This window comes from Squalius cephalus (genome assembly GCF_949319135.1).
Source record: "Squalius cephalus genome assembly, chromosome: 11".
NCBI classification, from domain to species: domain Eukaryota; kingdom Metazoa; phylum Chordata; class Actinopteri; order Cypriniformes; family Leuciscidae; genus Squalius; species Squalius cephalus.
The window spans coordinates 35,925,142-35,953,101 of NC_137132.1; the positions used below are offsets into that span (position 1 = coordinate 35,925,142).

General features: G+C 45.0%; 1 protein-coding gene and 1 long non-coding RNA gene across 2 annotated transcripts in view; one reads left to right on the plus strand and one right to left on the minus strand.

The window, feature by feature from the left end:
- LOC307166921 overlaps window positions 1–27,960 on the plus strand; it is a 293,883-nt gene that overhangs the window by 61,548 nt on the left and 204,375 nt on the right. The window lies entirely within an intron of this gene.
- On the minus strand, window positions 320–27,767 carry LOC307166903 (cytochrome P450 2G1-like). Its single transcript, XM_079885663.1, has 9 exons — window positions 27,499–27,767; window positions 25,370–25,532; window positions 25,137–25,286; window positions 24,875–25,035; window positions 18,193–18,369; window positions 17,688–17,829; window positions 2,903–3,090; window positions 2,652–2,793; window positions 320–1,098 (listed from the first exon to the last, which is right to left on the minus strand). Exons 1-9 carry the CDS (start codon window positions 27,667–27,669, stop codon window positions 917–919), a joined length of 1,476 nt encoding a protein of 491 aa, XP_079741789.1. The 5' UTR covers window positions 27,670–27,767; the 3' UTR covers window positions 320–916.

Genomic DNA, 27,960 nt, shown 5'->3' on the forward strand with positions numbered 1-27,960 from the left:
ACATAAACAGAAACTCAACTGTACATGCTTGACAAGTGAGAACAAACCTCATTGGTTCTTGCGGAAGCTCAAACGTGCTGTGTGATACTCGAGAATGAACCCCACTGGTTCTTGCACGTCAAGAAAGCATGCTTGAGCTTCCGTTTACCATAACTGATGTGTGCAGTGATCAATGTTTATATGTGAATAAAAACCTAAATTAATTCTGTTCCTCATATAAAGCAACCGTGTCTCTTCAGACAGTTTGGAATAAACCGCTCAATTCATATGGATTTATTTGACAATCTCTTTATGAACTTTTTGAAGCATCAAAGTGGTAGTTGCATGGACTGTCAATGGAGGTACAGAAAACTCTCAGATTTCATTTAAAAACATCTTAAGTTTTGTTCTTAAGATGAATGAAAGTCTTACGGGTTTGGAACGACATGAGGATGAGTAAAGGACAGACGGCGAAGGGCGAACCAACCCTTGATTTTTTTTTTTTTTTTTATTAAAAATTGACTTCAATCTCAGCAATGTTACAGTACATCTTAGGGTAAATTGACCAATGTGCCTCCTTTTATATTCCAAATGCCCTTTCTAGTAATTCATCCTGGTGTTGACTGCAGACTGCTGAGCTATTTATTAATGGAACATTTGACTGACACCCAGGAGCAAGTAACACACATACATATAAGAATCAGAAACAGACTCCAGAAAAAATACTTTCCCTCAATGTCTTCACAACAGCTCTCAAATAAACCTGTAGATTCTGAAATAAGAACGAGAACATTGCTCACAGCAAAAATTGGAAATAATGGTGTTTTTCTAAATGTGTTAAATAAAATATCTAAACAAATTATATACAAATACTCTCTAAACTGATCCAGCTTCAAAGAACTTGTAATTAGTATGAATTATGGTCATGTTTCTTTGTTCAGCGGGGGGAGGCAATGAGCTCATAGAATCGAGGCATGTTGGCAAAGCTGCTGAGTTCAGGACTGGTGTCTATGCCATCTGGACCCTTTGGACTACTGAAGCTGAACTTCTGAAGCAGAGACACGATGAACAGAAAGAGCTCCATACGAGCCAGAGACTCACCCACACAAGCGCGTTTACCTGCAGAGACAGAATGCAGAGGATGTGAACTAGTGACATGTCACAAAATCCTTTTCTAACAGGCAGTTGTGAGATGGATGCATTTTTATTTATTTATAAATAATTATTTATCATTTATTTTTATATATAAATATTTAGTTTTGCATTTAAGTGTTTAGCATATTGTTAAGTACATTGCGTCAGTCAGACAGGCCACATCAGTTAAGCTTCACCAGTCGATACTCAGTATCTGATCTACTTAGGAATACAATGCCTATCATATTGCTCCAATTTAAGTTACAATTTCAGATATCCTTCAGCTGGTTTCATTACATTGCTCAAGAAATGCAGTCTAGAGTTTTGCGTGAGGCATTCGTTCCCTGTGTGGATGTCTGTGACGGTCACGGATTGACCGCACATTTAACATGGACTTGAGTTAATAAATGCACTCACACACACAGAGAGACTGTTTACTGACATAAGAGTTTATTATGATTACCGGTCGAAATGAGTGAATGAAATACCTGTTGTCTTTATGCAGTATTGTTTGTCCCATAATTTTAGTGGTCTGACGGGGAAACGGTGGTGGGAATCTTTGGTTCTGCTAAGGATTGGAATCTACCAGTCTATTAATTGAAGATGTGTGTTTCAGGGACAACGCGGCCGAGTTGCTTCTGTTATTTCCTGTTCAATTTATTGTAAATTATATCAACTGTTGCATTAGAGAGTAGATTATCTATTTTGAACAGTATGACAAAATGTTTCTTCTAGACTCTATATTTATGAGAAAATGTGTAAAGTGTTGAATGTGAGTTTGTCCCTCCCCATGGGGTAATGGTGCTGCCGCCAGTATAAATGTGCTTGTCTGTGTTTAATGGAGTTAGTCTGTGTTGGTTGCTACAGTGGAGAGTGTGGTCTGAGTGCTGCAGGTATTTTGTACTTTGTTGATCAGTCTTTCTTGGTTTTCTTTTTGAGGAAGTTATTTTTTGGAAAATTTGCATTTGGCATTATTGCTTTTAAATCTTATTTGGATAAGATTATTCCCTTTTTGTTAATTTTTTCCATTAATGTTATATATTTGGGTTAGGATTTTTTGGGATTTTGCACATTTGGATAAATAGTCACTTATACTTCAAACTTTTTGTATTCACTCTGCCTCTGTTTAATTGGGCCAGACATTTTTTGTGCCCATTACTTGGTTCCTATTACAATGTCACATTGGATTCAAGCTTGTTGAACTTGAACAAGTGTTGAACAAGAATGATCCACATTGACTAATTTAAGCTACTTGTTTCGAAAATTACTTCAGAGTTACTTCATATAAAGTTAAACTGCGTGAAGAAGCTTTGTGTACATCTGGAGCTATTCTATAGTGCTATAGGTCTGTGTTAAACATTATTTGACTAATGCTTGTTTTTTAAGGACTGATTTTCAAAAGAACAAATTTTAATAATGCCATTTTTATATGAAAATTTAAGACATTTAACCATTTTCACAATATGTGATTTTATTTTTTGAATTAACAACTTTAAAACTTGTGTTTGGTGTGAGATTGTAGACAGTCCAGAGTTTACCTGCAGAAAAGGGGAAAAAGGCTGGATTCTTTTTAAAGCTGCCATTGGCATCCAGAAAGTGCTCTGGGTTAAATGTCCAAGGGGTTTCCCACTGTACCTCATCCCTGAGGACAGAGTGCAGCAGGGGAATGATCACTGTATCCTGAAAGAATGAAAGCTTATTTAAAATTATATGAATATTTCCAAACTCAACAATACTCAACAGCTATACAATAAAATAAACAGCTGAGTATTATGTGGTTAATTGTTACCTTTGGAATTAAATAACCTCTGAATGTGATGTCTTTCATGGCATAATGGGGAACATTTAGTGGGACAATATCAAGAAAACGTTGTACTTCATGAATCACAGCATCAGTAAAGGGGAGGGACTTCCTGTCGTCCATTGTAGGGACCCTGTTCTTTCCAATAACTCTGTCAATCTCCCTTTGCATTTGCCCTAAAGCAACACAATAAAAAACGTTTTTGTAAAGATCAAACACAAAAAGGTTTTTTTTTTTCTCTCTCTTAATTGTGAAAAGTTCAATGGAATTAATGAAGAAAAAGAAAAGTGACAGTCTTTTTCTTTCTAAGTGTCCGGTTCTTGACCAGAATAAGCTGTGAAAAGGACCAGGGGCCAGTTGGTATGGCGTTATGTGTGCCTCAATCCTGAGCGAGTAATTGTAAGTTTTGAGCACAGAGAACTATATTTTGCAAGCACATTACATTATATTTTGAACAGAAATTAACAATCGCAAAAAAAAAAAAAAAACGTTTGAGCAAAGAAAAAACGATTCCGTGCTCAATAAATGTATTTGCTTGTTTGCTATTATCCATATTAACGTGCAATAATAACCCCTCTCATGCAGTTTACTCAGGTGCTCTCTCACAAACTTATTCTCTGCGCTCCTGTCAAGTCCCTCTCTCTCTCTCTCAACCTCTTAATTCTGTGCGCGCTCAACTCTTGACACACACACTCGCTCAACTTGCAACAGCGTTACAAGTGTGCCACAAAATCAACCAATAGGAAAATTAAAGGTCAATTGTGATTGGCTGTTGGTCTCCAATCAAATCGCTAGTAGAACCAAAGCCCGTCTTGTAGAACTATCCATAGATATCCATATATCCATATATAATCCTTTATTATATGATATCTATGGAACTATCTAGACTATGAATGGCTGCCAGAGTTAGTACATGGTGAGTAGAGGGTCAGGTTGGTTGTGTGGAGTTGAAGTAAACCAATAGAAGCTTGTGTTTTAGAAGGTTTGTTTTCCAAACTACACAACTGCTGTTGTGGCTACATTCCCACAAAAAGACTTATACATATTATTATTTATTTATTTATTTATTTACTTTTTTTTTTTTTTTTGCTGTGGGATTTGCACTGTCTGCACAATAAATTCACCTCAACTGGGATTTCCTGTCGCCTTCGTCTTATTATGCCTTTGATCACGAGCGCGATCGCTAGCAATTTGCTTTAACTTTTACGTCAGTCTTGAGTGAATGACATATGTTTGCACCCCAGTCTTTTCCCATTCATTCAGTCACGTTCGACGATACGTCGATATTGACTTAAATGGGGTCTCGCCTGGGAGCCCAATCACCTCCAAGTGGTAACAAAATGAGACAATGGACATTGGCCAGTGTGATTTGCATGCTGAGTCACACCCACCCAGACATTCATACTCACACTCACTTCATTCATATTTTGATTCGGAGCCAAGCGGTTGCTCATTTTTAATTTTTCTCCTATTAGTTCTCCTCCGAAAACAGCAATTGTTATTGCTACTGTTGGCTTTCCTTTCAGCTCGTCGTGGGTTCTACTCGGCTGGTGTGAAGCCGCATTCCAGCGATGGTTCAGTGCGCTGGGCAAAGATAGCGCAGAATTCATCCCTGGGTGCTTAAGCTAAAAAAGCAGTTTCCCTAAAAGAGCAGCACGGGCGGTCAGCTTCTTTTTCAAGATGTCTTTCCGTCCATGTGTTTCTCGATCGACCAGAAGGATGCGTACTTTCATGTCTCAATTCTCCTTTCGACACAGTCCCTTTCTTCGCTTTGCGTTTGAGGGTTGAGCATATCAGTTCAAGGTCCTCCTCTTCGGGCTGTCCCTGTCTCCCCAGGTCTTTACCAAATTCAAGCATGAACTGGTCCGGACGGACAACACTTCAACCATCAGGGTGAGAGCTCCCTTTGAGCCTCTAGAGTCAGTTGAATTTAAAGTTCTGTCTTTAAAGACATCGCTCCTGACTGCACTCGCTTCTTTCAAGAGGGTGGCGGACCTGCAAGTATTTTCGGTCAGCGTATCGTGGCTTCAATTCGGACCGGCCTTGTCTAACGTCTTCCTGAGACCCTGGCTTGGATACGTGCCCAAAGTTCCCACCACTCCCTTCCGGGTGGTGAACTTGCAAGCAAAGCCCCTGGAGAAGGCAGACCCAGCCCTTGCGCACCCTGTTCGCGCACTGCGAGTTTACGTGGACCGCACTCAGAGCTTCAGAAGCTCAGAGCAGCACTTTGTCTGCTTTGGAGGTCAAGAGAAGGGAAAGGCTGTCTCCAAGCAGAGGTTGGCCCACTGGATAGTGGATGCTATTGCCTTGACGTACCAGTCCCAAGGCGAGCCGTGCCCCCTAGGGGTGGGGGCTCACTCCACTCGGGGTGTTGCACTACGTTTTTCCAAGATGGCGCCAGTGTACCCGGCTTGCCGTCTTTCTCGTCGGTCTCACCTTGTTGTACCTGTGGTACCTGCTGTACCTGTTCGTCTGGCATCAGTACGGTTTGTTTTATGCATGGTGTTGCACTGGGACCATGTAGTCTACGCTAACGCTATTAGTGTTACTCGATCTTAGTGCTGCATTTGACACCATTGACCACAACGTTCTTTTAAATAGATTAGAACATTATGTTGGCATTACGGGAAATGCACTAGCATGGTTTAAATTATACTTATCTGACCGTTATCAGTTTGTAGCAGTAAATGATGAGATGTCTCATCGATCACAAGTTCAGTATGGTGTACCACAAGGCTCAGTACTAGGACCGCTGCTGTTCACTCTGTACATGCTACCATTAGGAGATATCATTAGGAAACATGGAATTAGCTTTCACTGTTATGCTGACGATACTCAGCTGTATATTTCTTCAAAACCTAACGAAACTTATCAATTCACAAAATTAACGGAATGCATAGCGGATATAAAAAATTGGATGACTCGTAATTTCCTACTTCTAAATTCTGAAAAAACAGAGTTTCTAATTATTGGACAAAAAACTTCCTCACGTAATAACCTAGAATACTGTCTAACACTCGATGGCTGCTCTGTTAAGTCTTCGTCGTCGGTTAGGAACCTGGGTGTGCTCTTTGATACCAATCTTTCATTTGAAAGTCACGTGTCTAGTATCTGTAAAACTGCATTTTTCCATCTTAAAAATATATCTAAATTACGCCATATGCTCTCATTGACAAATGCGGAACAATTAGTTCATGCGTTCATGACCTCAAGGCTAGATTATTGTAATGCTCTACTGGGTGGTTGCCCTGCACGCTTAATAAACAAACTACAGCTGGTTCAAAACGTAGCAGCTCAAGTTCTTACCAGAACCAGGAAGTATGGCCATATTAGCCCAGTTCTGTCAAAACTGCATTGGCTCCCTATTAAACCGCATAAATTTTAAAATATTGCTGATTACTTACAAAGCACTAAATGGTTTAGCTCCGCAGTACTTGAGCGAGCTCTTAACGCATTATAGTCCGTCACGTCTATTGCGATCTCAAAATTCCGGCCAGTTACTAATACCTAGAATATCAAAATCGACTGCTGGCGGTAGATCCTTTTCCTATTTAGCACCAAAACTCTGGAACAGTCTTCCTTCCATTGTCCGGGAAGCAGACACACTCTGTCAGTTCAAAGCCAGATTAAAGACACATCTAGCATTCACACCTCACACCTAGCATTCACATAATACATTATAGACTTCTATAATTTAATGTTAGGCTGCATAGATTAGGTCAGCCGGAACCGGAAACACTTCCCATAAATCCTGATGTACTCGTTACATCATGAGAAGAATGGCATCTACGCTAATTTTAGTTCTGTGTTTATCCCGAGGTTTTCCCGCAGCCTGCCGGATCCAGGCCGTATCCAGATCTGACGAAGGACCTTCGCCTGGACCGATGACAACGCAGTGCTGAAGTGCCAACTAGTCTCTCCCTATGGAGGATCCCTCTACCACTATACAGATAAGGCGTTGTCGGGAAAATTTGTTTCGCGTTCCTACCCCAAAGCAACAAAATAAAATAAAATTCTTTATCAAAATTTATAAGGAAAGACAAGTACTTTGTTTAGGCTTGGCTTGTAGGGAATTCCAAACCTGCGCACATATATTCAAACGCACATAACTATAGAACCCATTCTAAATGCGCATGTGAACGCCATCAGCGTTTCTCAAAGGTTCGCGTTTAAAGTCTGTGTAGAGGGAATGGTGTCGTCTTAGCGGCCCCTAATTTAATAACAAATGATCGTTGCGAAGGAAGCAAATCAATCAAAACTAACTTTAGATGGAAAATAACTTAACTCTGCTATAAAGCCAAAACAATCTCTGTTACCTTAAATTATACGCTTATCTCTGTGAAGCTGCTTTGAAACAATCTACGTTGTTAAAAGCGCTATATAAATGAAGATGACTTGACTTGACTTGACTGACCTACGATCGTCAAGCCTTGCTCAACATCCAAGGCCGTATGGGAGTTTACCGCGGTTTTTGTCCTGCTCTGCATCCTCGTTGCCGATCCTCGTTCAGTCAACCTGTGGTGAAGTGCGCTCGCTGGCTTCCTTGCTGCGTTCCTGCTCTAAGGAAGCGTCGTAGGAAGAGAGGCAGCCGTGGTGGGGTTCGAGTGAGAATCAGACGGGCAATCAAATCTTCGATGGAGTTTCCCTTGGATACCATGAACCTGGAGGGTCTTCATCTGATGCGGCGCTCATGGGAATATAGATATGCTTTTCATCTTCCTGTTTTTCCAGACTCTTCTCACTCATATATTTGTTCTCCTTCTCCGCAACCACAAGTAACGTTAACGTTACAGATTCGCCAGAGAGGAGTAAACTGTCAAAATCTACGTCAACTGGATTTTGTTCATCTGGATTTGCCTCAGTCATCGCAGCCTCCTTTGAATATGGCCCTAGTTAATGCTAGATCCATATGCAATAAAACTTTTATCCTAAATCACTTTCTAACCAGACATGACCTGGATATTTTATTTCTGACGGAGACCTGGGCCAGCGCTGGTGAGTTGTCTGTCTTCGAGGAACTCATTAGTACCCCAAGGTCTGCTGGTAGGGGTGGTGGCGTTGCTATGGTTTTTAAACAATCACTTAAAATACGTACAGTCTCTGTTCAGAGCTACTCGTCATTTGAAGTACAGTGCGTAGCATTACAGTCTTCTTCCTCTGCTCTGCTCTGCGCTCTCATCTATAGGCCACCTAACTCTGACAGTGCTTTTATAAGTGACTTTTTTGATTTTTTAACTTCTGTTGTTCTGTTGTTTGATCGCATGTTATTATTGGGTGATTTTAATATTCATGTTTGCTGCCCCGGTCGTTCCTTGGTTTCTGAGTTCTGTAATGTTTTGGACTCATTTGGATTTACGCAATACATGAATCAACCAACACATGTCCGCGGTCATACACTTGACCTTATTATGTCATATGGGATCCCTGTAGATAATGTATTTATTGAAGATGCTTCCTTCTCTGATCATAAGCCCATTATTTTTACGATTCCTGTGGTGAGTTCAGCCTTGGTTAAGAAGCCTGCAGGCTATTTCTCGCTTTATAAACCCTCGTACCGCCTCTCAGTTTAGTGAGAAATATCTAGCTAATACTATTGAGTCGTCGATCTTGAATGCTGAGTCTTTCTATGGCCCTAACGATATACTTTCTCTGTTTTACGCAGCTTGTTCTGATATTTTAGATTCGATTGCCCCTTTGAAGATGAAACAACCAAAGCGAAAACTTTATTATTGGCTGGATGACAATGCTCGTTCACTCAGACAGGCTTGTCGTAAAGCGGAGAGGAGGTGGAAGAGCGATCGGTTAACTGTGTCATTTGAGATCTTTAAAGAGTGTCTGATTATGTTCCAGAATGCTGCTAAGTTAGCTAGATCAAAATATTTTTCCGAATTAATTGCTAAACACTTCCATAAACCTAAGATTTTATTCTCTACAATAAATTCAGTAATTAATCCAAGTTGCCAATTTCACAGAGAAGCCTCGGCAGAACTCTGTGAGAAATTTTTTAAGTTTTTTGCTGATAAAGTGGCATTTATTCGTTCATCCTTCACTTTACATCTTTCAGATCAGTTTTTGAATTCGTTGGCTAGTCCGTTTTTCTTTTATAATTTTCAGCACGTCTCTTTAACAGAACTAAATGACCTGGTTAACAAGATGAAGATAACGACCACACCACTTGACGTCATTCCATCAGAGATTTTAAAAGCAGCTTTTCCTATAATCGGCCCCAGTGTTCAAGTGTTGATTAATTCATCTTTGAACACTGGGGTAGTCCCAAATAGTTTTAAGCATGCGGTTGTTCAGCCTTTGCTTAAGAAACATGGTTTGGATGAGGGTTGCATGAATAATTTTCGGCCTGTCTCTAAGTTATCATTTTTATCAAAACTTTTAGAAAAAGTCGTGTTGTCTCAATTGAACCTGTTTTTAAATACAGCCAAGTTATTAGAACCTCTTCAGTCTGGTTTTACTGCCCATCATAGCACACAGTCTGCCTTGCTAAAAGTGCTCAATGGCGTTTTAATTGCAGTTGATGCTGGTAAAAATGCTGTTTTGATTTTACTTGATCTTACAGCTGCCTTTGATACTGTTGACCATAATATTCTTATTAGGCGTCTAGGGCATTAATTTGGTATTAAGGGTATAGCCTTGAAGTGGTTTAGTTCTTATCTTAGAGACAGGTCCTTTTCTGTGGAGATAGGCAATTTCTCTTCATCTTCTACCCCTATTTTTAGTGGAGTACCTCAGGGCTCCATCCTGGGTCCGCTTCTTTTTAACTTGTATATGCGTCCACTGGGGGATATTGTTGGGAAGCATAATATTAATTTCCATTTTTATGCTGATGATACACAGTTGTATCTCCCTTTGAAAGCCGGCGAGTCCATTCAGACCTTGATGGATTGTATTCGGGACATTAAGGAATGGTTATCGATTAACTTTCTCCAACTTAATGAGGACAAAACAGAAGTTATTGTCTTTGGCCCACCAAAACTGAGAAATAATCTTACTAAGGAACTGGTTAACCATTTTCCCTTGTAAAAAATAGTTTTTATCAGTTGCGGTTAATTTCCAAACTAAAATCATTTTTGTCATTCTACGATTTGGAGAAGGTTATTCATGCTTTTATTACTTCTCGCCTGGATTACTGTAATTCCTTGTACTTGGGTCTTCCTCAGTCATCACTTGCTCGGCTCCAGATGGTCCAAAATGCAGCTGCAAGGCTGTTGACCGGGACAAAGAAATACGATCATGTCACCCCAATTTTAGCCTCGCTTCATTGGCTCCCGATCCATTTTAGAATTCAGTTTAAAATTCTGTTGTTTGTTTTTAAAGCTCTTAATGATCATGCTCCCTTATATATTAGAGATCTTCTCACTTCTCTTGCACACACTAGATCTTTAAGATCTTCAGACACGGCTCTTTTATCTATCCCTCGCTCCCGTCTAAAATCTAAGGGAGATAGAGCCTTTGCTGTTGCCGCCCCACGTCTATGGAACCAATTGCCTCTGGACATCCGCCTTGCACCTTCAATTGCTATTTTTAAATCTAAATTGAAAACTTTATTTTTATTCCCTGGCATTTTAATTATCTCCTGATGCTGTTTCTGTCTGTTTTAGTTTGGTTGTTTCTATGTTTTATTCTATTTGTTTTTACTTTGTTCAGCACTTTGGATAGCCCTGCTATGTTTTAAATGTGCTATACAAATAAAATTTACTTACTTACTTACTTACTTAATTATCCTGCTTTATTGCACTCTATTTCAAATGTCTATTTCTGATTTAATTACAATAATGACCCATCATAGTTTTTTTCTGTCCCACCACAGTTTTGTAATAAACCTAAAAGGTCACTAACATTGTGTTTTGAACCATTGCTTTGGCATAGTATCTGTTAATCGAACAGAAAACAAAATCACGATGTAGCTTAGCTTGTCACACGGCAAAGGCTGTGATCTAATTAAATAGGTTGTGGCTGGTTTCAGAGTGAAGCGCACTGTGTTCACACAAGAAGCTTATGATTCGCATCTCAGTGAATGCTGCGAGCCTAATCACTGCATGTGCTGTGAGTTTATCGTGCATTTTTGACTGCTCCTGTGTATCCAATTTAATTTGCTAACATTTTGTACTTGCATTTATTCTTGCAGTCAGTTGAGATAGTTTACAAAATTAAACAATATTCTTTGAAATCATAATGGTATTGTATTACATTGTTTAAACCCCAAATCTTACCTTAAAGGGGGGGTGAAATGCTCATTTTCACTCAATCTCCTGTTAATCTTGAGTACCTATAGAGTAATATTGCATCCTTCATATCTCCAAAAAGTATTTTGTTTTATTAAATTTTTAACATAAAGATAGGCTGTACCAAGTCTTTCCGGAAAAAAACGAGCGGCTGGGGGCGGGCCGTGTGGGCGAAGCTTAGCTGTGCTAACGCGCCAAGCTAGTGACAACACACAGAGACATTTGTTCAACAAACAGTTTTACTCACCGTCCGGTTCCAACGCACGACCGCGAATTTTTATCATTGTGACTGCTCGATCCTTAAGCATTAGACGATCTGCAAATCCGTAGATCTGGGCTTTGTTTATAAAACAATCATCGTCGAAATGCAGGGAACAACAGTCTTTACACAACTCCGTTTATGCTCAGGAAAACAAACTCCATCCACGGGTTCCTTAACGCTGGGTTCTTTGGGAATCTGTGCAGGGTTGTCTTGCCCTGGCAACCAAAAACACACTTCTTTGGTGACATTGACTTCCCAAAAGCCGGGCAGGGCGCTTTGATGGCGAACTGCTTTCACTCTCTTGCTCTGGTCTACGAGTGCGCGCGCGGCCGCGATCTTACCGGAGAAGTGCCCTTAGGACCCATATAAGGAAATTCCGCCCTATCTTACGTAAGACAGAGCCATACTCGAAAAAAACTTTCCGAAACTTGTGACAAACCGGAAGGAGTATTTTTGGAACAAAAATACTCCTTCAAACGTACAACTTAGTTTTTGAAACTTTGTCCATGTTTAGCATGGGAATCCAACTCTTTACCAGTGTAAAAAAACGTCTCGGGTTACGTATGTAACCCTCGTTCCCTGAGTAGGGAACGAGACGCTGCATCGATACTCGATACTTTGGGAATGCCTTCGGCATGAAGCGTCTGAAGTCAACTATGGAACTATTCCAATCTTGATTGGTGCAACGTCACCCGTGACGTCGCATGTGACGGTGATCCGGAAGCTACAAAAGGGTCACAGGAACCAGGAAATGTTAGCTTCTAATTGGTCAAAGCAAGTCGTTCTCAGGGGCGCGAAAAGTGTGGCCGAGGGATGCAGCGTCTCGTTCCCTACTCAGGGAACGAGGGTTACATACGTAACCCGAGACGTTCCCTTTCGTAAAGGGAACTCCCGCTGCATCGATACTCGATACTTTGGGGAACGAATACCCACGCCGCCACACTGAGAGAAAAAAACGCCCTGGTATAAAGCATCTGGTACACTCACGGACGATAGAATGAGTAGAGGGCAGATCCAAACTAGCTTGTCATAAGATTTGGTGCAAGAAGGGGAGGTCTGGAGCCGGAGGCTCGACTGACCTCATGGCTGGGAGCCCCAGACAGTAGAAAATATTAGATGAGAGGTGAAGGCAGAAGCGCACCTTGTACTTCAAATATGAGTGGTTTTAGATAACCAACTGTACTCTTAATAAAGGGAATAGCTCCTAACCCTTGATGCATAACTAGATGGACTGACTCCTCTCAGCCTGAGTCCTAATGTAGGAACCTCAAAGGCTACGACCTTGACCATCCGACACATGCGATGGAGGATGGAATACCTGAAGAATCTTAGCATTGCCTACAAGTACCTCAGTACCGGGCAAAAATAACGTTGAGTGGCTCCCACGCTAGCAAGTAAGAGGGGGCAGCACCACCACTCTTCCAGGGAGTAAGACGAGCAGGAAGCAGACTCAATAGATTCTCCTATATATACTTATATATCTCAAATATATATTTGTATACCTCACCCACAGGACATGATGGGTGCCAGGGATAACCCATCAGCCTGATGCCAATAGGCTGGATGACAGGATTCATCCTCCAATCTACAGGAACATGGAGTTTCAGTGGGAACGTCCTTTCGAGAACACCCTTAGAGGCTTGTGGAGGGCACTGAGGCCGCCACAGAGGCCCTAAGCATGAACAGGAGATCCCGTTAGAGAGCGGGATGGAACACCAGTACTGAAGCCAGTGGGCAGTAATAAACTGGGTTCAATGCCCTCCCTAACTTAATTGTTTAGTTCCTAGTAGAGTGGGGTTCTAGTATGGATGTCCTGACCACCTCGGTGGAAAGGGCAACCTAATTATGGGTGGGACCCCCTCAGGGGCCAGACCCATAGTCTCCATAACTCTGGTCGGGGATGAAATAATATACCATCAGCCTGAGACAGAAGATCTCTCCTAATAGGAATTTTCCATGGAGGACTCTCCAAGAGACTAATAAGGTCCGAAAACCAAATTTGGGCCGGCCAGTACGGAGCTACAAGGAGTAGTCTCACTCCGTACCTCCTGACCCTTTCTAGAACCCCAGGGAGCAGAGCGATCGGGGGAAAAGCATACAGATGTGACCTCAGCCACATCTGTACCGTGGCATCCAAGCCCAAAGGAGCTGGATGTGAGAGAGAGTACCAGAGCGGGCAATGAGAGTTCTCATGAGAAGCGAACAGGTCAACCTCCGCCCGGCCAAACTCTCTCCATATAAGCTCAACCACTTCAGGGTGGAGCCGCCATTCCCCGGGCCTCAGCCCCTGCCTCGACAGGATGTCTGCTCCCATATTTTCAACCCCAGGAATATAAATAGATCTGACAGAGAGAAATTTGTCCTGGGACCAAAGAAGAATTTGATGCGCCAGTCTACAAAGAGGGCGAGATCTCAAACCTCCTTGGCGGTTGATATAAGAGACCACCGACATATTGTCTGTCCTAACAAGAACATGATGGCCTCTGAGGTCTACAAGGAAGTGCCTCAGGGCAAAAAATACAGCCAACATCTCCAAGCGATTAATATACAATGTGAGATGATGGTCTTTCCAAGTACCTCGGGTGTAACGGCCCTCCATAACCGCACCCCAGCCCGTGAGGGACGCATCCGTGGTCAGAGTTTTTCTCTCACATGGTGCTCCCAAAACCGGGCCCTGAGACAGGAACCATGGTTTCTTCCATACGACAAGAGAACGAAGGCATCTGCGCGTAACTCTGATCGTACGAAAAGGGTTTCCCAGAGGAGAAAATCCCTTGTTCCTGAGCCACCACTGCAAGGCCCTCATATGGAGCAGACCAAAGGGTACTACCGTGGAAGCTGCAGCCATAAGACCCAAAACTCTTTGAAAGTGTTTGACAGTGATAGCCTGGCCTAACCTAATACTCTTCATTGTGTTTAAGATAGTATTTATACAAGCAGGAGACACTTGTGCCCGCATTGTGACTAAGTCCCACTCTACTCCCAGGGACGTAGTCCTCTGAAGAGGAGTTAAGGAACTTTTCTTGACATTGAGTCTCAACCCCACACACCTCAGATGGCGCAAAACAACATCTCGATGTTGAATTGGTAGTTCTTTTTGACTGAGCCAAAATGAGCCAGTCATCTATAAGATACGGACCCCCTGAAGTCTCAATGGAGCAAGGGCCGTGTCCATACATTTAGTGAAGGTGCGAGGGGATAAGGCTAGGCCGACTGGAAGAGTCCAGAACTGATGCGCTTTTCCCCCCAAAAGCGGATCTCGGAAACTTCCTGTGATGGGGTTAGAAGGGAAAGAGGAGTTAAGGAGCTTGTGGATCTATCAAGACAGACCAGTCCTCGGAGCTGGTCTGACTGACAGTCGGTAACTTGAATCTGAACCCCCTCGGAGGTTGATCCAGTACCCTGAGATCCAAAATAAGGCCTAACTCCCCCCCCTCATAGGAACTATGAAGTGCCAGCTGTAGAACCCGGGCTCCCGTAACCAAGGAAGAGCCCACTTTGAGGTTTCCTGTGTTAAGAGGGACTAGACTTCCTGTTCCAAAAACCGACCCTGCTCGGGGCTGGCCGACATGTGAACCACCCTTAGTAGATAATATTTGTATATTAGCTCCACCATAAGCAGGACCCCCTAGGCTATATTTTGAAGACCCCTCGGGGTGTCTAAATATGCCATTATGGGGACCAGTCCCTCGAGACTGGCCTCGGCTATAAATTTCCAAATGGCTTTGGTGACCTGAAGCAGCTAACTGGCAGGAACTAACCAAAATATGCTCTCTACAGACCTCCTGAGAGGCGGCGAACTCGACAGTGCCGCAACGTCTTCGGGCAGATACTGCGATTTGTGTTCGCTGGAAGCCGATGTGTCCCGAAGCGCCATCGGCGGCGGGAAGCAAACATCGATTTCCTAAGGGCTGCATAAGGGGGCGAGACTCCTGTACTCGCTCTCCTGGGGGAACGCCCATAAGGGTCTGCGTGTTACGACAAGACCTCTTAGTTGAAGCCTTCTTAGCCAGAGAGACAGTCCTCAGACCTGTCTTCGGTATGGAGAGCTTCGTGCGAGAATGTTTCTTCTGGCCCCAAGCCTTATACGGGGGGGCACGAGAGGAAACCTTCTCAAAATATGAGGAGCTGGCGGCTGTCCCATGAGGCTGCCCCCTGGCAGCAACCCCATGAGACCTGGACTGACAACTGGGGATAGCTGATTGTCGCTCTGCCTCCTGAAGCCTCTCGACAACGGTTCTTGCCGCGTCGCCAAAGAGGCCAGAAGGTGAAAGGGGAGCATCGAGAAGGAAAGCCCTGTCTTTCTTCCCGATCCACAAGCGAATAAGCCATAAATGTCTCTCTGAGACGACTAGTGCTGCCATAGAACGGCCAATAGCACGGGCCGTCTCTTTAATAATACGGAGAGATAAGTCAGATACTCTACGATATTCAGTAATATAGAGTGAGACCTCCCAGTTATCATCCACCTGCTTGAGGAGGTCAGCCAGGTATGCCTGTAATAACCCCATCGTGTGTGGGCATGCACCAGCTCGACCACCGCCATATATGCTTTCCCTAACAAATTCGATGTACGAGATTTGGAGGGAAGTGTCTGAGCTATCAGGGGTGACGCAATGTCGGGGAGAAAATATTTCGCAAAATATTCCTCAACCCGAGCCATCACCTAATAACCATTTTCATTAGATTCCCTAATGGATGAGTAAATATATACATGGGGGAAAATAATTGAGATGAAAATGGATTTTTCCACGATCTTGATACCTCAGTATGGAGATCAGTGAAAAAGGGAAGGCTCTGACACGAAGATTGTGACTGGGTCTGCAGGAAGCGCTCATTCATTTTATTTTTCTTAGTCGCTTCCTGCTTATTATATGGCCATTTAACATTTAATTTAACCACTGCCCTGATTACAACCTCCAGCAACTCCTCACTAACGGGAATATGGGGTGGCGAATCCCCCTATCCACGTGATTCAGTGTTAATAGATAATATCTAACTCCTCGGAGCCAGATAAATCAAACGCTGTGTCTTTAACACGGTCGGAAGAAGCCGCAGCGCGGGCTTCCGAACCGTGCGCGAGACCAGTGGAGCTGGTTAATAAACACTGAGAAAGGGTCGCAACCGTCTCAGTATCATATGCCAGCCCCACGTGAGAATCACATGCATACAAGCGCCGCGCTGCCTCAACAGACGCGGGACCCGATGCACTGGAAACGCGAGCCTGATCTAATTGATCGAACAAGCTCAAACGGGAGCGGAGCTTTTTCATTGAAAACAGTTTGCACAGACAGCGCCCTCGAGCACCGCCCGTGCATGCTCCACTCCCAGACAAACTACACAAAGCGTGTGTGTGTCATCCTCGCTTAAATAACGTGGGCAAGGGGACGCACACTGCCTGAATAGCTTCTCTTTTTTCGCCATAAATAATACTCTTTTCACGGGACAAACAACACCAAATAGAACAGACAAGATGACATAGAGCGCTTGCTGAAGACCAGAAGCTAACATTTCCTGGTTCCTGTGACCCTTTTGTAGCTTCCGGATCACCGTCACATGCGACGTCACGGGTGACGTTGCACCAATCAAGATTGGAATAGTTCCATAGTTGACTTCAGACGCTTCATGCCGAAGGCATTCCCAAAGTATCGAGTATCGATGCAGCGGGAGTTCCCTTTACGAAAGGGAACTCAGTATGCATGAAATAGCATTTCACCCCCCCTTTAAAAGATTCTTCTTTAAAAATGATTATCTTATTTGTAACATACAATGTCATTGTAAAATGTAGTTTTAATATAGCTAGCTACTTTTTAATAGTAACTTGTAAAGTAGTTAACTACTTTTTCAATAGGGTAGCTTGACTGTATCTTAACTACTTTAACTTATGAGAAGCTTGTAGCTTGTCAAGCTACAGTTTCAAAATAGCTTCTCCAACACTGTCTGTTGTTGTAGTGACATTTACCCACCACTAAACATGACGTTAAACAACACAAACTGTTACTGATCGCTTTACATGTCAGTCAGAATACCTCTAAGTGGGTGGTCCTTAGCCAATTGAAGCAGCTAAAGAGCCCAGACCGTGCTATCACTCAAAGTTCTGGCTATGTGAGGCTACAAAGTGTGGAATTTACATTATATTTTAAATTTCATTATAAGTATGAACTTGTGAATGACAGGTGCAACCCCTACCTTGAGGCTACGTGAGACAATGTAGACCCCAACAAATGATAGCATCACACTAGGTTTGACATTAATTGTGTAACCTTTGTCTTACCCTGTATGTGGGGATGTTTGATCAACAGCATCAGGGCATATCTGAGAGTTGTGCTGGTGGTCTCCGTACCAGCTACAAACAGATTTAAAACAGTCGCCATCAAGTTATCTTTGTGGAATTCTGTGTCATGATTGTCTTTTTCCTGTTGTACCACACAAAGAAACAGTAGAACATAAATTATATGTAGGCTACAGTCCTTCAATGTACCGTTAACTTGTGCTGTACATGCATGCACACACACACATATACTCTATATATTTATTTATTTATACAACAGTTCGTTCTGGTTCTCGAATCTGAGAGAGCCTTTCAAGCCATACGATACTCTACCAGTATCACCAATTTAGCCATTTGTATCACTCACTTGCAACATTTTTCTCAGCGAGTGTCATGGTTGATGAGCAAACCCACCAGAATCTTACAAATACTACTGTTGCTTTTTTGTGTCACACAGCAAAAAGACAGTGACAAAAACTGATATACAATCATTGTAAACATTAGATACCTGATTTAATCTGTTAAGGAAGCAGTCAATAAAATCCTTTGGGTCATTGAAGTCTAAATTCTGCTCATGCTCCTTAACCTTATTCATAATGAAGGATCTGATGTCGTCTATCTCTCTTAACATGGTGTTATGACTCCCTGGCAAGTGCTCCATTAGTCGAGGGAAGATGTTGCACAGCTGTTGAGAATGAGAAAATTGAGTTGTAATACATTTTAAAAAATGTATTTGCACTACAGTATGTTGCTCTTATTTGACTCCTTATTTTAGGAGAGTCACTTCACTTATCAGGTGTGTTAGATAAGGGAGACAAAATGTACAGAGACGGGACTGTTCCAGGACCTAGAATGGGAAACACTGGTTTAGAGAATAGCTTTAGCAATGCCAGGTTATGGGTTTGATGGTCTGGAAGTGCACATGATAGTAACAAATTTGTATCTTGAATGAATTGCAAATCACTTTAGATAAAAGTGTCTGTCAAGTGGACAAAACTACATGTAAAGTTCAAACCTGCCGCAACTGTGTGTGTAATATATATATTATATATATTGGACCAAGCAAACCGAACGTCTCGGTTACGTATGTAACCCTCGTTCCCTGAGTAGGGAACGGAGACGTTACGTCGGATGACGACGAATGGGGTTTCGCTTAGAAAGCCTCTCACCTTCGAGTATATAAAACGAGCCAATGGCAATGAAATGCCATGGGTCTGCGGAATTTGCATAGCGTATCTCCGCCCCACGCAGGGGGTATATAAGGAAGTGCGTGAGCAACATGCAGATATGTCTTCGCTGAGGAGCCGAGACTGAACTCAGGCGTTCCAGCGGTACAGCGGAAGTGGCAGGGAGACGTAACGTCTCCGTTCCCTACTCAGGGAACGAGGGTTACATACGTAACCGAGACGTTCCCTTTCGTTGTCACTCCGAGTTACGTCGGATGACGACGAATGGGGTTCCCAGTGTAATCACGCCACCTCTCGACTGTCTTCCAGTGCCCTGCGTAAGTCTGAGCTCCCTGTCGTGAGACTGGCATGGACGAAGGACTCCTACTTAACACAGGAATACCAAGGTACACTGGGAAGCATATCTCAGTGGAAATATGCAATCATGCCCAACCCGAAGGGGGGGACTTGGAATACACATATGACCCCGAAGGGCTGCATACGGAATAACACTGGGGTGTCCAGCCGCAGGTGGAATATTTCAACCCCAGGGGTGGCAAGGTGGCTTGCCAAGGGAAAGACACATGCTCAAGAGGCTTACAGTGGAATACACATGTGGGGGTCGCCCGGACGGGAACCATGCACATGGAGGCACCTAGCCAAGCGCGAAAGCTGCCGGTGGCATAACTCTGGCGTTGACGTCGTCAGTGCTGGAGGAGACTCAGGGCTTATTAGGCTCACCTGAGAAAATATCGCACGTATCCCGTCCGTGGAGAGGAATGGCGAGCAAGCGAAGACACCTGAGCAGAATCTAGTACCGGCTAGTTGAAGCGAGTACATGAGAAGAAACTGGCTCTACTTGGAGATTGTAGAATCTCGCGAATGTGTTAGGTGTCGCCCAGCCTGCAGCTCTGCAGATGTCTGTTAGCGAGGCGCCATGCGCTAGAGCCCAAGAGGATGCCACACTTCGAGTGGAGTGGGCCGTCACACCAAGGGGGCACGGTCGACCTTGCTGCTGGTAAGCCAAGGCAATGGCGTCCACTATCCAGTGAGACAACCTTTGCTTGGAGAGAGCCTTTCCCTTCAGCTTCCCACCATAACAGACAAGAGCTGGTCTGAGGTCCTGAAACACTGCGTTCTGTCTACATAAGCACGAAGGGCGCGTACTGGACAGAGCAGTGCCAAGGCTGGGTCTGCCTCCTCCAAAGGCAGCGCTTGCAGGTTCACCACCTGATCTCGAAAGGGAGTGGTAGGAACCTTGGGCACATATCCAGGCCGGGGTCTCAGGATCACGTGAGAGTTAGCCGGCCCGAATTCCAGGCACGCTTCGTCAACCGAAAATGCCTGCAGGTCCCCTACCCTCTTGATGGAGTCCAATGCAACCAGGAGTGCTGTCTTCATTGACAGGAACTTAAGCTCCACTGATTGCAGAGGCTCAAAGGGAGCACTCTGCAGGGCAGTTAAAACCACTGAGAGGTCCCAAGAGGGTACGAGGGGAGGACGAGGAGGATTTAATCTCCTGGCTCCCCTCAGGAACCTGACGATCAGGTCGTGCTTTCCTAAGGACTTACCATCAACTGCGTCGTGATGTGCGGCAATGGCGGCAACATACACTTTCAGGGTGGAGGGAGACAGCCTTCGCTCCAACCCTTCTTGCAGGAAGGAAAGCACGACACTGATGGGGCATTTCGTGGGTTCTAGATTTTTAGAAGAACACCAGTTGACGAAGAGGTTCCACTTCAACGCATAGGCATGTCTCGTGGACCTGACCGCTGGTGGTAGGGTACTCAAACCTGCCTCGTCCCGTCCAGGAGCCACACGTGGAGGTTCCAAAGATCGGGACGAGGGTGCCATAAGGTGCCCCGTCCCTGAGAAAGCAGGTCCTTCCTCAGAGGAATTGGCCAGGGAGGTGCTGTCGCGAGGAGTACTAGTTCTGAGAACCAGGTGCGGTTGGGCCAATACGGGGCAACCAAAATTACCTGCTCCTCGTCCTCCCTGATCTTGCGCAAGGTCTGCGCAAGAAGGCTCACTGGGGGAAACGCATACTTGCGGAGGCCCCGCGGCCAGCTGTGCGCCAGTGCATCCATGCCGAGCGTGCCCTCGGTCAGGGAATAAAACAGGTCGCAGTGGGACGAGTCGTGGGAGGCAAACAGGTCTACCTGTGCGTCCCCGAACTGATCCCAAATCAGCTGAACCGTCTGGGGATGGAGTCGCCATTCTCCAGCAAGAGGCCGAAGCCGAGACAGCTTGTCGGCTGCCTGGTTCAGGTCTCCCGGGATATAAATGGCTCGAAGCGACCTCAGATGCTTCTGACTCCATATGAGGAGGTGGCGGGCAAGTTGCGACATACGGCGGGAGCGTAGACCACCTTGACGGTTGATGTACGCTACTGTGGCGGTATTGTCTGATCGGACTAGTACGTGTTGACCCCTGAGCAACGCCCGAAAGCGGTGCAGGGCAAGGCGTACAGCCAGCAACTCGAGGCAATTGACATGCCAAAGGCGCTGGGGTCCTGTCCAGGAGCCCGCGGCAGCATGTCCATTGCACATGGCACCCCAACCCGTGGCGGAGGCATCTGTTGATACAACAACATGCCTGGAAGCTCGTTCTAAGGGAACTCCGGCCCGTAGAAAATTGAGGTTCGACCACGGGGGAAGGTCTGACGGCAGGTCGGAGTCACTGGAACTCGGAGCGTGCCGTGTTGCCATGCCCACCTCGGGACTCGATCGCGAAGCCAAAGCTGAAGCGGTCTCATATGAAGCAAACCGAGCGGCGTTACTGCAGCTGCGGATGCCATATGCCCCAGGAGCCTCTGAAAGAGTTTCAGTGGGACCGCACTCTTGCCCTCGAACTGACGAAGACAAGTCAGCAGTGACTGCGCGCGCTCGCTCGTAAGCTGCGCGCACATGGCGACCGAGTCGATTTCCATACCGAGAAAAGAGATCCTCTGCACGGGGCAGAGTTTGCTCTTCTCCCAGTTGACCCGAAGGCCCAGACGAGCTAGGTGCCGGAGCACAAGGTCCCTGTGTTCGCAAACCTGGTCTCGAGAGTGAGCTAGGATCAGCCAGTCGTCGAGATAGTTCAGGATGCGAACCCCGTGTTCTCGTAGGGGAACAAGGGCTGCCTCGACGACCTTCGTGAAGACGCGAGGAGACAGGTCTAGCCCGAAAGGGAGAACCGCGTACTGGTATGCCTGCCCCTCGAAAGCAAACCGAAGAAACGGTCTGTGTCGAGGAAGAATGGAGACATGGAAGTAGGCGTCCTTCAGGTCGATCGCTGCAAACCAATCCTGTGGCCGTACGCATTCGAAAAGGCGTTTGGCCGTGAGCATCTTGAACGGCAGCCTGTGAAGGGAGCGGTTCAAGATGCGCAGGTCGAGGATTGGCCGTAACCCACCAGATTTCATAGGTACAATGAAGTAAGAGCTGTAGAAGCCGTGGCTTAGCGGCCCTGTGCGGGGGCACGGTCATTAACCGCGTCCTGCCAGAGGAGGCCAGGGGAGGACCAGCGTCCCACGAGGGCGTGCTCTGGCAGGAGTCTGGCGACAGAGGGGGATGAGAGGAGCATGGCCCGTGGGCGGGAGGATGGGGCTTGGAGGAAGGGACATCAGTTCTTGAAACAAGAATTTTCCCCCCGGCCCTCCACCGGGGGAAGGAGTGGCCCTGCTACCAGCTCCTGCCCTAACCCCAAGCTGCCCGTCTCAGAAGTGCTGCTTAGCATGGCGTTTAGCCGGCTAAGGGGCGGAGACAGGCGGTGCCACCCTCCTGCGACCTCCTCGTGCTCTGGGCCAGTGAAGGCTCGAGGGGAGGAATCGCAGAGGGGCGGTGTCGGCGGGAAGCAGGCTAAGGAGACCGCACGGACAGATGACCGTCGGTGCAGAAGGTCCTCAGCCTGCTTATAGAGTGAGCGAAGACTGTTGGGCGCAATCCTCAACCTCACCGACGACCAGGCTGCCCTTCTCAGGAGTGCTGCTTAGGCTGGCGTGGCAGTCTAAGGGGCGGAGACGGGCAGCGCCGCCCTCCTGCGACTTGCTCCTGCTCAGGGCCGGTGAAGACCCGAGGGGAGCAACCGCATGGAGGGGGCCTTGGCGGGAAGCAGACTAAGGAGACCGCACGGATGGATGACCATCGGTGCAGGACCCGAGTCTACTTCAGGTGGTCGAAGCCACACCGCCAAAGAGCCCAGCCCGGGACATGGGGGAGCTTAGAAAATGAACTCTCAGACACCCCCACATCAACCTGGCTAAGCCCATGTCTGGACCACACTAGTGGACATCACCTGACCCAGGATCACGCAGGTACTGATGTCGCCTGAGCGAGGTCAGCAGTGTGCGTGGCGGAACAACCAGGCCGGGCATGGGAGGCATAGCGTCCCAGCATAGGGGCGTGGTTAGAGTTTCCGTGTTCTGCCAGGGTTGGCCAGGGAAGGACTAGCGTTCCACTGCGGCCGGTTCGGACAGAACTCCCGGGACAGCACTGCATCGAAGGCGCAGGCGACACACAGCACTGCATGACCGTGCCACGATAGTGACAGGGAACATACAGACCATGATTGCCGTGCGATCGAAAGCAGCGAAGGCGGAGGACACCCGCGGGCCGCAAAAGTCACGTGGACTCTCGCGCAGCGCAGGCGTCCTGATGCACGTCCGGGAGAAGCTTACAGCGCTCAGGGGGAGGGCGGGGCCACAACGATGGCAACGATGGCACTCCCGTGGGAGGCAACGCAGTCGAAACTTCATTTCCAGAGGAATCAAGCCCGCCTTGTGATGCTGTGAGTGCATGTCACCATCCGCCAGAGCCCCGAATGAAACACTGGGTCCCCGAAAGAAACCAGGCACACACGGAAGCTCCACGGTTTGCGATGTGGAGGGGGGTGTGGCCCGAGGAATTGACTCGTCGGTTGTTGTGCCACACCAAACCCTCAGATCACCCTGGCCACCAGCCAAAGTATCCCTTCTCGAGGAAGAGATAAATTGGGGTGTGGCAGAGGGGACTCTACTCACATGGAGATCATTGAGTCTCGATCTATAAACATCGCGATGGTCATGTTCCCGCAATGAAAACATGACTCATCAACGAGCGCTGCCGAGCGTGATTAAGCCAAACACGCAAAATAGCGTTCGCGACCGTTAGGCAGATGAATCACGCACACACATCCAGGAAATAGAAAATACACGGGCGAACCGTCTTGAAAAAGACGTGCCGCGTGCAGCTCTTTTAGAGGGTGGAAAAGCTCAGCAGAGTGCTGAAGCGCCCAGGGAGAAACACACTCACTGTCGGCAGATTACTGCACAAATCAGCAGCAGGAAATGCGATCTCGCTGGAAACCGCCGTCACACCAACACACTGAAGAGCCGCTCGTCTCGAAGAGATTTGAGATGACACTCAGAAGGCTTGTGGAGTGAAGTACTGAACTTGGCTCCGAAGCGAAAACATATCTGCATGTTGCTCGCGCACTTCCTTATATACCCCCTGCGTGGGGCGGAGATACGCTATGCAAATTCCGCAGACCCATGGCATTTCATTGCCATTGGCTCGTTTTATATACTCGAAGGTGAGAGGCTTTCTAAGCGAAACCCCATTCGTCGTCATCCGACGTAACTCGGAGTGACAACGAAAGGGAACTACAAGTGTGAACACACCCTTACAAATAGTTTGTGCTACAATTTTGTGTGTATTCATGTGAGAGCATAAGAGTGACTGTTGATGAAGCTTCTCCTTATGAAGGGCATTTCAAATCAATCATACAGGGTTCAAATTTCGGTTTGGGTGCTGTCTGTCAAAATGTTAGGATTTTGACAATTGACCTGTGCTAGGGAAAAAAAAAATGTTTAGAAGAGGTTTAGCTAAAGAGGTTTTGCTAATTTACTCTGTTCAATCTTTCCTCCGTTCTCGATCTTTTTATTTATGTTTCTTAAACATCAAGTTCTTTGTTCCAGGGCACAGCTGCAGTGGTCCTAAACAGAATTTTAAATAATACTTCCCTGTTCTTTTAGTTCTCTTGTGTCCTGTCTCTTCTGCTTACCTGGCCCCAAGGGCTGCTGGCAAAGCGCACAAGTCTGGAGAGGATCTGGAGCAAGTGCAGGAAGCTTTTGTCATCATAATCAAAGCGCTGCCCAAACACCAGGGAACAGATCACGTTGGACACAGCCCGGCTCAGGAAGAAGACTGGGTCGACTGGTTTAGCTAAAGGAGAAAACCTTACCATTATCATTTTTTAGCACAGAACTGTCAAGATATACAAATCCTAGTATATAATAAATGGATCGTGTTTGTCAGTTCCTCACATCTGGTTTCTTCAAAACTCTTCAGCAAATGCTCGCTCTCTTCTTGAATCCACTGTTCCATTCTTTTACGGCCCATTCCAAAATCCCTCAGTGTGGTGAGAGTGAACCGCCTCAGTTGACGCCAGCGTTCACCATTACTGACGATCAGACCTACAAACATTTAATCTAGACTAAATTATTTCGAACTGATAGTATGTGTTTATAAAACAAAAGTAAACCAGCATCACTTGTACCATAGCCTTTCACAACTCTGTTTAGAAAGGGAATGGGGAATCTGGGTGCAAAGTCATCTGCCTGGTCCACTAGAGCCTCTTTCACGGTATCATAACCGACCAGAACCACCATTCTTTGAGGCCCGAGGTACACCGTCATCACAGGCCCATACGTTTTGCTCCACTGTTGAGAAAACAGACTTTGCTATCACACAGCTGCAAGGTTGGATAATTCATTACATTTACATGTAAATAGTGCTTTTCTGGGAACTCAAAGCACTTTAACACTTTTATATCTCGTCAACCACCACGAATGTACGCCAGAACGCCCACCACACACCAGCTTATCGGTGAAGAGGAGACAGAGTGATTCAAGCTAACAGAGCTTGGTTACAAGAACGTTCTCCAAATATTCAGTGTTGTCTCTGGGAACGTAAAAAATGTCCAGTTTTCTTGACGGTAGCGGAATTTGAAGGTATGATGTTCCTCAAACATTCTTTCAACTTAATTTTGATTAACAATTTAACATTCTAGGAACGTTGATTTGTAGCATATTCCAAGAACATAAAAATGTCCAGTTTCCTGAATGTTAGTAGAATGCTATTTAAAGGTAAGAATGATGTTCCTGAAACATTCTTTCAATCACTCAAACACCTGCTGTGAACAAGCACTGAAAGAAAGAGAAATAAGAACACAAACTACAACTTTCTTCAGCCACAGCCTTAGATGAAATCAACTGAAGATAAAAGAAGACATTAAATCTCTCAAGATCTCATCAGAAGAGGATTAAACAACAGCATTACCAGCTTCACTTATTACTAACCAGATTGACTTTATTTCTGTCATACGTCTACAGAAGTTCTTATTGAGAACTAACAGAGGTTTAGATGTTGATGAATGATTGGTTAATTTGATGTTACCATCATGGGAACGTTCTTATAACAAAAATCTGTTAGCCGAGATAGAGCCAATCAGTATTTATGGGGATGATTAGGAGGCCATGATGGACAGAGGCCAATGGGTAAATTTGGCTAGGATGCCGGGGTTAAACCCCTACTCTTTTTCCAAAGGACATCCTGGGATTAATAATGACCACAGAGACGTGTTAACGTCTCATTCAAAGGACTGGGACAGGTTCATGTTTGTAAATAGACTACTCTCTGATAACAACTAGATAACAACTAATACAATATTGTTTCTCCTCATTGTCCACTTAGGGTGGGGCTAATGTTGCTTTTGGTTCAGCAGACTTTGACGTTGCAGACATTTGATGTTGCAGACATTAGAAGCTTTTATGAGGACTTGCTCTGAAGCATTGCCGAATAACATGGAGCCCTAGATGAGATCAGAAAAGACCCCAGACCAGCTGTAGGCACACCTTTCTGCCTTGCTAGGAAAAAAAAAAAAGATAAAATATACAGAATATATGTAATTCAATTAAACTATAAATCAAAAAAATATCAGTGATGTTAATGGTATGTCGGCATGATTGTCTCCATGAGTGATCAATATTACCAGTGTGAATATAAGAATTTGAAGAATTTTTCCCTGATCTGACCCCACACTATAAAAATTATAATAATAATAATAATAATAATAATAAAAACTATTGAGTGTAGTAATAATAAAAATAATAGCAACGTTATATCTCACAAGTCTTTATCGCTGTCCAACTACATCTATACACTTTTATGGTGCAGACAAAAGCCACCAAAGTTAGATGGAGCGGCACAATTCATTTTCAAAGACAGAATTGATTAGACTGCCAATCCTATAGTGATGTGTGCAGGGGCAGTGCCTACTTCTCTACCATTTTTCAGTGTTTGTACCCTGGTCATTGAGCACCACCTACAGCAGACATTAGAGTATGTCTCTCTTATGTGATTCCCCCTCATGTAGACCACATTCTAATGAATCATACAGTATAGTAAAAGCAACAGGTATAAATCACTAAGCATCTTGAGGTGTAAAAGAATGTTAGAAAAGTTAAAATGATCAAAATTTCAAGTTAATTCATTAGTGCAGATGATTGCACTTTGCAAAACACCTGCCTAACACTGCAACATCCTTACGATTTTAATTATGATACGTCTCACATGATTCTATTTAAAACATACAATTCAGACACAAAGTCCTGCCTTCTCTCTTACCTGCATGAAGCTTTTAAAGGGTGCACGCTTGTCTATTATTGGCAAGTTTCCAATCAGTGGCAGTGCCAGCGGCCCTGGGGGCAAAGAACGTCCACTTGGCTTTCTTTTCCATCTGAATAATACCAGCACAGCCAGGACTAAAACCAGCACCAATGAGCTAGAGAGTTCCATCCCTCATCTCCAAAATGTTATGTTCAGTTCCGTTTTTTTCTTTACATCTGTTTTTGCCAGTGGCTTTAAAGGTTTTTATATGCACAGTGGGAGTAGAGCAAGAAAGAGGGGGCAGGTTCAAGCCAGAATGGGACAGAGGTGAGGAATGTGAAATGCTTATACACATTAACCAGGGTGAACACTAATATATCAGCCCAGGAATGAGAGAGTGGTTGAGGGTGTGTTAAAAAAAAAAATATATATATATATATTGTTTGTATACTATGGTAGGCAATTTCACAGCACTAGAAG